The sequence below is a fragment of the Maylandia zebra genome, linkage group LG10, assembly GCF_041146795.1.
Source record: "Maylandia zebra isolate NMK-2024a linkage group LG10, Mzebra_GT3a, whole genome shotgun sequence".
Taxonomy (NCBI): domain Eukaryota; kingdom Metazoa; phylum Chordata; class Actinopteri; order Cichliformes; family Cichlidae; genus Maylandia; species Maylandia zebra.
In genome coordinates this window covers 1,353,475-1,362,725 of record NC_135176.1, presented here as the reverse complement: position 1 = coordinate 1,362,725, position 9,251 = coordinate 1,353,475, and the positions used below count along the sequence as shown (strand labels likewise).

The 9,251-nt window shown below is 43.4% G+C and overlaps 1 protein-coding gene across 1 annotated transcript; it reads right to left on the bottom strand.

Moving 5' to 3' along the window:
• Positions 1-5,335: 5,335 nt before the first annotated feature.
• On the bottom strand, positions 5,336-8,711 carry c1qbp (complement component 1, q subcomponent binding protein). The gene is made up of 6 exons (XM_004561658.4): positions 8,312-8,711; positions 7,710-7,860; positions 7,550-7,640; positions 6,282-6,377; positions 6,075-6,200; positions 5,336-5,974 (listed from the first exon to the last, which is right to left on the bottom strand). The coding sequence occupies exons 1-6, from the start codon at positions 8,562-8,564 to the stop codon at positions 5,825-5,827; spliced, it is 867 nt and encodes a 288-aa protein (XP_004561715.3). The 5' UTR covers positions 8,565-8,711; the 3' UTR covers positions 5,336-5,824.
• Between the last annotated feature and the right edge of the window lie 540 nt (positions 8,712-9,251).

Here is a 9,251-nt window from a genome sequence, read left to right as displayed (position 1 = left end):
TATTCTGTAGAAAACATCCAAGATGTCGGGCCTAAATACCCACATCATGAAGTTTTGCACTCAAGCTTGTATCTTCTTCTGATTCTACAAGTTCGTTTTTAGTTTAAGCTCAAGCCCCAAACAGTCATTTTATCCTGTTTTCCTACAACAGAAATATTTCTACACTTACACTTTTGACACTCACACTGTTCAATGCTTTTATTTTGAAATTTGTCAATCCAGGAAGCCAAATGGAAAACAAAGTACAGATTTTATTTGAAGAACAGAGTCAGCAAGTTTTTAGCCCATGAAACAGTTCAGCAAACAAAGCAACAAAAATGCGCTTTAGGAAGCAAAGTGTTTAAAATAGCGAATTACTGGTGAAAGACTCGCCCGAGTTTCCTTAATTTAATTTGTCCAGAAAGGAAACGTAAATCATGAGCCTGAGGAATGCTTGAAACTTTATGCAAAACACTCGTGGAGGGTGTGAACAGAAACCAAACAGCCAACAAACGGTATCCACTACGTGAAGAATGGCGCCATCTCGTGGCCTCCTTCTGTCACTACACCTTCAAAGATTTGTGAAAAATGCTTCAAAGTGACGTTTTTTCACCAGCAGAGCAGCTTCAGTCGATGACGTCACTGAAGAGCCAGAAAACTACCAAGTTAACCTGTGACGTTCATCATCATCATCATCATCGTTATATTTGGATAGTTGGTGGAGAAATATCAGTAAACAGTTGGCAGCGTTCCTCGCAGCATTCACTAGCGATTAGTCTACATTTTCTCCGCGTTTTTAAAGAGCTGAAAGACTTCACAGCATTTTTAAGGACTTTGTCATCACTCTGGACATTTTAAAAGTCTGAAACCAGTCAGCTAAAGTTTGAGAGCTGTGCTGCTTTAGTTTCCTCCAGACTGTTTTCATCCCAGAAGAATGGACAGAGGAGACGGACGAAGAGACAACCCGATTCAAAGTAAGAGCGTGATCGGTTGGAAGGCTACTGTTATTCCCCATAGGCAGTATCAAAAAGCTCCATACAGCTGTTATTCATGGGGTTCACGACAAAGCAAAGGTGTATACAGTTAATACTAATTCATATTTGGTGCCATAAGCATAGAAACGATGTAAATGCGATAAGAAAATTGTTATTATTTTTCACGTTGCATTAATGGTTGTCATCAAGAGACCCGCGATCTGTACATTACTCATCGGCTAGTAAGCCTTCTCTGGGATCGACTGGTAGTGACTCCACCCTCCACCAGGGGGCTTTCACGCGTTCTCCTCTTTGCATTAAACTACTGCATGACAGACACAACTAAATATCACTCTGTGATTCTTTCCCCCTGTTTTCAGGGCTGTGACAGGAGTGTGGTCTCTCTTTGCAGTTTTTCTCGTGGATTATCTGACAGTTTGTTTCTACACATGAACGTTTCTCAAGTTTTAAGGCCTCAGTCACACAAGCCCAGAGGCTGCTCTGAGCCCTGAAATCATCTGTGTGGTACTGTGTATTTCCTGGTGCACTGGGAATACACGTCTCTTTATAAAAAGGATTTAGACTTTGCACTTAATTGTAACAATATCCTAATAATTTAGTTTAATAGTGCATTACAACAGTGAGTGAGGGCTGAGGAAAACTGACATGAGGACGTTTACACGTTGCTGCTCATCGACTGAAGCCTTTTTTATTTGAAGGAGCAAACACACTGTAATAAGTGTAGTGGGCGTATGTTTGTATATTCCCTATGTAGTTACTTTGCATAAATTGGAATTTGTGGACAGTTTTAGCATCATATGAATGATAACAATAATATTTCTGTTTGTTGTTGTAGGGGTACCAGCTGATGAACTGGTTTTTGAACTGCAACAGCGTCCAGATGTTGAAGAGATTCACTCGATGGTCTGCTGCTTTCAATTCGGTCTATTGCGCGGCCTCTTAACTGAAGAAAACCTCCGTGTTCTGGGCCAAGTTATTAACCAACTGCAACAACATGATGAGGAGGAGGACAATCTTCGGAATGATGAGGAAGATGCTGATGTTCCAGCAGCAGGCATAGAAATAAATCCACCTCAGGAAGTAGAAGGACCCTGGGTCAATAACAGAGCAGAGATCCCAGCAGGAGAAATGGAAATAAACGCGGCCCAGCAAGCAGAAGATCCCATAGCTGAAGAAATGAGGCGGTTCTGGGATGATGAGGAGGCTGAGAGTGACAGCCTCTCAGCCTCCTCAGTGACACTGATAACAACGACAGTGATGATGATGGAGACATGATGGAGTCAGGATTGTGTTATTGCCCCCCAGCCCAGTACTGGGAGGTTCAAGGAGGAGACCAAGGGAGGAGGAGGATGATGAAGAGGAAGATGGGAGACCCAGAAAACAGTCCAAACACTGAATTTTGCTCCTGGACGCTCAGTGTTGCACCCATCCTCCAAACCCACTGTCCCCCATCCTAACAAACTGAATCTCGGCTTTCCCCCTCTGACGCACGGACTTCGTTTCCTGCCTCCAGCGACCTGTTCACCTGACTGCCACGTACCACCTGTGGATATCTGTTCAGCCTGTGACACACTATGATTGTGCATACAAGTGGAATACAACACGTGTGTGTTTCATACCACTGGTACCTTGTTAGGTGGTGATGATCGTGCTCTTACTGGTCGCAGTTATGGAGGGAGTGGTCCTATTGGTTGGCTCCCACATCAGGGAGGCGGGGTTGGGGCCTTCCTTGCATCATTAATATGGTTTGCCTGTCTTCCTCCCCTCAACCCTGACCGGTTGTGGCAGACAGCTGCCTCCCTGAGCCTGGTTCTGTGGAGGTTACTTCCTGTTTAAAGTGAGGTTTTCCTTCCTACTGTCACCAAATCCTTGCTCATAGGGCTCATCTGATTGTTGGGGGTTCTTTGTAATATTGATGGGGAGATGAAGACAGTGAAAGAAAAGGAAAAAACTGGAAGATATGCTCAGGAAGGAAGTCAGCAGGTCATACAAATGGACGAGCTTTTCAAAGGTGCCTTAGAAAACTGGACTTGGGCTTGTTGCAGTGAACTGAAGTAACTAAACATTTTGTGAGTGTGTGCACTCACACTTAGGACCATATAATAATGAATATGTGCGTGCTGACAGTTGGGCAGCACGTCCTTACTCCACTCTGTGCTCGTGTGGGTCTGACCCTTTCACTCCTCTACTTTTTGTTGCCTTTTCGTCACGTCTGTCTTCGTGCGGAGCTGCCGTGTTCTCCGTCGTTTTGCACAGAACTGTTTTTGGGGCAAATAAAATGCAAGTGGGGATTAAAACTGCAGAATTAATGATTACCGGTGCTGGAAAGGCTTGATGCAGTGTTTTGATTTTGTTGCCACTCGTACCTACAATGCAATGCGCGAAAGTCACGTGGTCTGTCAGCGGTGGCTAGCTACACAGCTATGGTTAGCTACACAGCTATGGTTAGCATACCATAAACATAAAGAAGCTGGAGGATGAACGGTAACGGTTTCCCTTAAACCTGCACCTGCAGAGTTTTAGACACAGCACAAGCTTGTTAACGCTCAGAGTTTTAATAAATACAGCTCAGCTGCGAGCATTAAACAATCCGCCGTGTGTGGTTGCAGCAAAAGACTATCATTCAAATATTCCATCACACGACTGATAACACTGTATCAACCATCAGCTCAGCCACTTTGTCTTTTATTAGCTGCAGAAAATGTTTCCATCAAAATCACTCCAACCCAGAGCCTTTGGTTGTTCACTGGTGCCTCACAGACGTGATTCTTTAGACTTGTGTGTGCGACTGTTTACTAAAATGAAAGAAGGCATGACAGCAGGGAAATGCAGCCTGTTCTCTTCCTTCTTCTTAAGATTCAAAAGACATTTTAAGCAACAACTTATGGGCTCAAAATGTGGTCATAAATATTTTGTACTTGTAAATCAGGATTTGTATGTGTAAAAAAAAATTTGTGTGTGGACTTAGCCAAAAAAACCCTGCAAGTTACAAGTACGAATTTTGACCCTATTTTTCTTCCTTTCATCTGATTGGTCAATGTCATGTCAATCACAAATGTAACAATCCAATCAGAGAACAGATGGGTTTGGCTGTCGGAGGGGCGCTTTTTTGAACTGCAGGTCTTTGAAGGGAATAAATGCCCTTTTACATGCCAACCCAGCGTTTTCCTTCATCACCACGAAGGAAAACAGTCTGTGGTCGTCCGAGTTTGGTGATTTTTGTGTCACAGGTCTACGTGTTTAATACAGGGATTTCCACAGCCTTTTCAACAGTGCTGCGGACCGCGGGGTGGGGGTGGGCAGTGTTTTGGAAATGACAGTCTTCATTACAAAGCTTTCTTCGTTATGAATTAGCATACATGTTTTTATTGAACATTTGAAGAACTAGCAAAAAAAACCCAGAAACTCTTGTAGTTGACATAAAGTCAGAGAAAAGACAAGGAGCAGGTGCATCTAGTACAGGTAGAGCTGCTGCAAAAACCCACAGAGCCCAGCAGCCAGCAACAAATTCTGGATCCTTTGCTTTTAGTTAGCAGTTAGCATTAGCAGCACATCCTGCGTCTGATGTGAAAGGACCTTTATGCTGCGCACTGTGACTCACAGCAATGGTCCTGGGTCAGCCCTGACTTTGTGTTAAACTAATCCTAAAGTAATAATAGTATTTCTAACCACTGATATAGCACAACTTTATCCTTTCAACAGCTACTGAAAGTTAGGGGACCTAGCTGCTATCGGATATTTATATAGCGATCCTCCAGCTTCAAACTGTATCACCCTTCAAGGACCTGCAGTTCAAAAAAGCGCCCCTCCGACAGCCAAACCCATCTGTTCTCTGATTGGATTGTTACATTTGTGATCGACATGACATTCACCAATCAGATGAAAGGAAGAAAAATAGGGTCAAAATTCGTACTTGTAACTTGCAGGGTTTTTTTTGGCTAAGTCCACACACAAATCTTTGTTACGCACACACAAATTCTTTTTACACATACGAAACTGATTTACAAGTACAAAATATTTATGACCACATTTTGAGCCCATAACAACTTAACTGACTTAAAACTTGGATTACTTTCTGTTCAAGGGCCAAAAGTAACGAGTTTTTAAAAATGTTGTCTAGAAACAAATATCTGCATCTGAATATGCATGAAGCTGCAGGCAATCGACACATTTCTGTTACTTTGTAACCAGAACGCTACGGACCAAGCAAGAGCTCAAAATATCAGGTGCTTGACGGGTCTTAGCTGTGTGTGCCTGCTGGTGACAGTGTCAAAAACTAGTTTATGAATTAAAATGACTTTTTAGTGCATGAAATAAAGTCACACTGTATGAATACATGTAAAAATGAAAATAGACAAACGTACTGTATTAAACCGTTTTATTGAACAGCGCCGTTCCTTCCTCTGACCAACATGATTCACATTCAGTAAGGCCACACACTCTGCTCAGCCAGCCACACTTTAGACTCAAAGCCAGGTGGTCACGCTTTAAAATCAGAGGCTGTCACATTTACACCAAAGAGATGATTTTTATTGAAATGTTCAACGTCTCACTTTGACAAATTGTCCCATTACTGGCTTGAGAACTGTTAGAATATTTAAATATTGACTGCAACAAAGCAGATTATACACATGACCACAACTTGTAATTCTTTTCATACATTTGTGTCTGAACCTCAAGTTACAGAAAAATAGCGTCACAAAAAGCACATCTGCAGCCACGTGACAGCTGCTGGCCGATGGCATCATCAGTCTTTTAGGGTCATCAAACATATCGATGGACCGCCGAGTGCTTTAGTCTTACTGTACCCTCTCACCTCGAACTCTCCCAGAATGTGCACTGAAGTAAGGTTAATTACATTTGACAAAGCCTTGGAGGTCTTCCAGGAACTTGATGTACTCTTGATGCTCGATGGCCGTGCTCAGCTCCGTGAGCTCATCGACGAAGGTGTTGTCGACCCCACGGTCAGCCAGGAAGTCCATCAGATGGTCATACAGGGCCTGAGAAACAGTACAAGAAAGTAAGCAACCTTGAACACAGCGTTGGTTTCAGTGACTGTTATAATTGAACCGTTGCTGTGTGTACTGCTTCGGCTCTCACCCAGTCCAAAGAGTCTGTGTTGAGGTTGTAGCTCGTCTCCTTCCACTCTGAATCTCCCTGTGGCTGAAAACTGACCTCTCGAATGGCAAAGATGTCGCTCTCCTCTTCTCCCTCACCGTGACTCATCTACAAAATACAAATTGTTCAGTATTGAGCACTGTACTGCTCCTACTGGCAATATTAGACATTCATTTTATTTGACTTTACCTCATCTTCAGGGAAATGGCAGTCGAACACCAGGGAATGTTTGGCAGCCTGCTTTGTCACTTCAACAACAAAGTTGGGTGTTGATACAATCTCCGGCTGCAAAAAGGGGGAAAAAGCTTAATACGTGAAACGTTAAGGTTAAAAACGTCAGTGTGTAAGGCAGGAGCCGCCTACGGCGCTGTGCAAGCGTTTAAGTGTTGTTAGGAAATGAGCAAATGGAGGAGGCGTTTATTGAAACGAGTGCAGACATGAAAACACAGTAAACTAATATGAAAACAGTGTAGAAGACAAACTTACGAGTTCATACAACTCTAATGAGCCTGAAAGTCAATATTTCGTCTTTATTCTTCAACTCAGCTTTTGTTGCGTTTGACGAGCGCGCTAACAGAGATGTTTTCCATCTCTTGGACTAACAAAAGGCCATCTTATCTAATATTAGCACTGCTGGCTGAAATGCAGCCTCCACTGTTTTACAGTCGGAGCCTGTTTTCCCTCTCCTGACCTTTTCTGTACGTACCGACTATGATTTGAAAGAAAACTCTCACATTTAGATTCCTCACTAATGTTCAACAGCTTCTTGAGAGCCAGCCTTTCACTTCATTTCTGATGAGGTCGCAGTAGATAAACAAACTTCTCTCGTGTTCTCTGTCAAATCTTTGCTGTATTTTTTCATCCATTTCTTAAGGACGCAGCTTTCAGACACTCTTCATCTGCTGTAGATAGTTTAGGGCAGGAGTGTCAAACTGCAGGCCTCGAGGGCTGGTGATCCAACACAGCTGATTTAAATGGCTAAATGACCTCCTCCACATGTCTTGAAGTTCTCCAGAGGCCTGGTAACGAACTAATCACTTGATGCAGGGTGATATCTAAGACCTGCAGGACACTGGCCCCCGAGGCCTGGAGTTGGACCCCCCTGGTTTAGGCCTATCACTTGTTGTCCAGTTTCCTCAGATGTTTTTAAAAGGCCATATTGCACAACATGCTGCAATGACAGCTCTTTGGGAATCATCTTGTTGTTGCAGAAATACAATGTTTAACCTGTCAAACTGCGTCCAACCATCGCTGGCGTGTTTTTCACAGTTTCTACTAAAGAAATGGGAATAAATGTTTTTGTGACAGGCTGCTAGCAACGAAGTGCTTAAAGATACAAGTTTAAGTTCTTTTCTAAATCGTCTGTTGTCTTTCGTAGGCGTCTTTGGTTATGTTTGAATGACACACAGGTCAGTGTTAAAAAGCTTAACCTCGTCAAACCACTGGCTGTGCCTCACCTCCTCTTCTGCTGATTTCTGCTGTGTCTGTTCCACTTCTTCCTCAAAGTTGGGAGGAATGCTGTTGTTGACGTTGAATGTGACCGTGACTCTGTGAAGAGCAGAAATACGGTGAGCTGGTCTGTCACGCCACGCTGCCCACACATTTTAGCAGACTTACTTTTCTCCAGAAACACTTCTTGTGAGTTTAGCCTCTGTGCCATTCATCTCCAGCTCCCATCCTCCAGACACCTTAGGAAGACTTTTGTTTTTCTGGATCTTCTTCTCTTCTTTGATTTCATCAGACAGGAAGTCGCCAAAAGCTTTGTCACCTGAACAAAGAGGTTATGGTTTCATCATGAGACGTGATGCAGTTTGTTTAAAGGTTTCATTTTGACAATTAAAATGACCATCGAGGCTGATTCTAACATTTTACACAACACACGGGTGCTGGTAAGACTGCTGAAAATGAAACATCTGCTTTGTGGCTGTCCAAAAACTTCTCGTTTGACACTATGAACAGTCCTACACGTGTCACGTGTGCTGAATGATCAAAGACTATTGGCAGGTTCAGAGCCTTTTTCAGTGACAGCCACTAATCACAGTTTAAGGTGAAAGACTCCGAAGATGCTGATCTCAGTCTATAACGATCGTTAAACAATCTTTTTACCCCTTTAAATTGTAAAGGACGTGTTGATCCAAGCAGTCCAAGTTGCCGGATCCATCTAATGTTACGTTTATTGGCTGCCTGGCTTGTATAAAGCAGATTAAACCAAACGTCACCTTCTGTGTGCAGTCCTCCACAGCCACACGACACCGACGGACTCAACACCTTGGAGCTGAAGAGTTTGGGCCTGTATCCAGACGAGGCTCCGTTATTACTTAACATCCAGAGAGACCGGGTGAAGGGCCGAGTTATTGCCGAACTCGGAGAGCGCAGTGCCGGGTAGCTGAGGGGCAGAACTCGCGCTGCGGAGGTGCTGGCTGAAGAAAGGCGAGCAGCTGCTCCCACCGCACGGACGACTGACTTTAGCATGATTGTACAAAAACACCACGACCTGTCACGACAGAATCAATGCGCTCAGTGCCGCACAGCTAACTGTGAACACCGGTTACCGACGCTGCTTCTAGAAGACGCCGACAGCACGTGTGGAAGGACACATTGACCCAGATACTCTTTGCGCCGGAAGTAATACTCTAAAAGCGAAAGACACGAAACAGCAATTTTAAATATTAAAAAACTACACAGAATACGACAAAAAGGACTATAACAGGAAAAATAAATAATAAATAAACTAATTAAAGTTATTTGGAAAAATTACGTGTGTGTAGACGATTGTCTACACATCAGCGCCCCCTGCAGTTCAAATCAGCGAGCGCAGAGGGCGCTGCAGCTTTTTACAGTGTGGCTACAAATCTAAAACTTCACGCTGTGACACTAAAACAGAAACGCTTACAAATACATATTTAAGGAGATTAAGTGCAAAAATATCTGCGTGCAGGGGCGAGATTTAATAAGGCTTTGCTCCAGAGTTAAACCCCGTTTTGGCTTAAAAACTGTCAAGATTCAATAAAATAGTCCCAGCCTCAGTTCTGCTACTGAAAAGCTGGAAGGGGTTTATTTCGATTGGTTTACCGTAGTGCATTTGTAGGAATTTCCCTTTTCAGTGTGTGTGTGTGCATACATGATCGACTGAGGTTCCTAAGGACGGGATTGCATCAG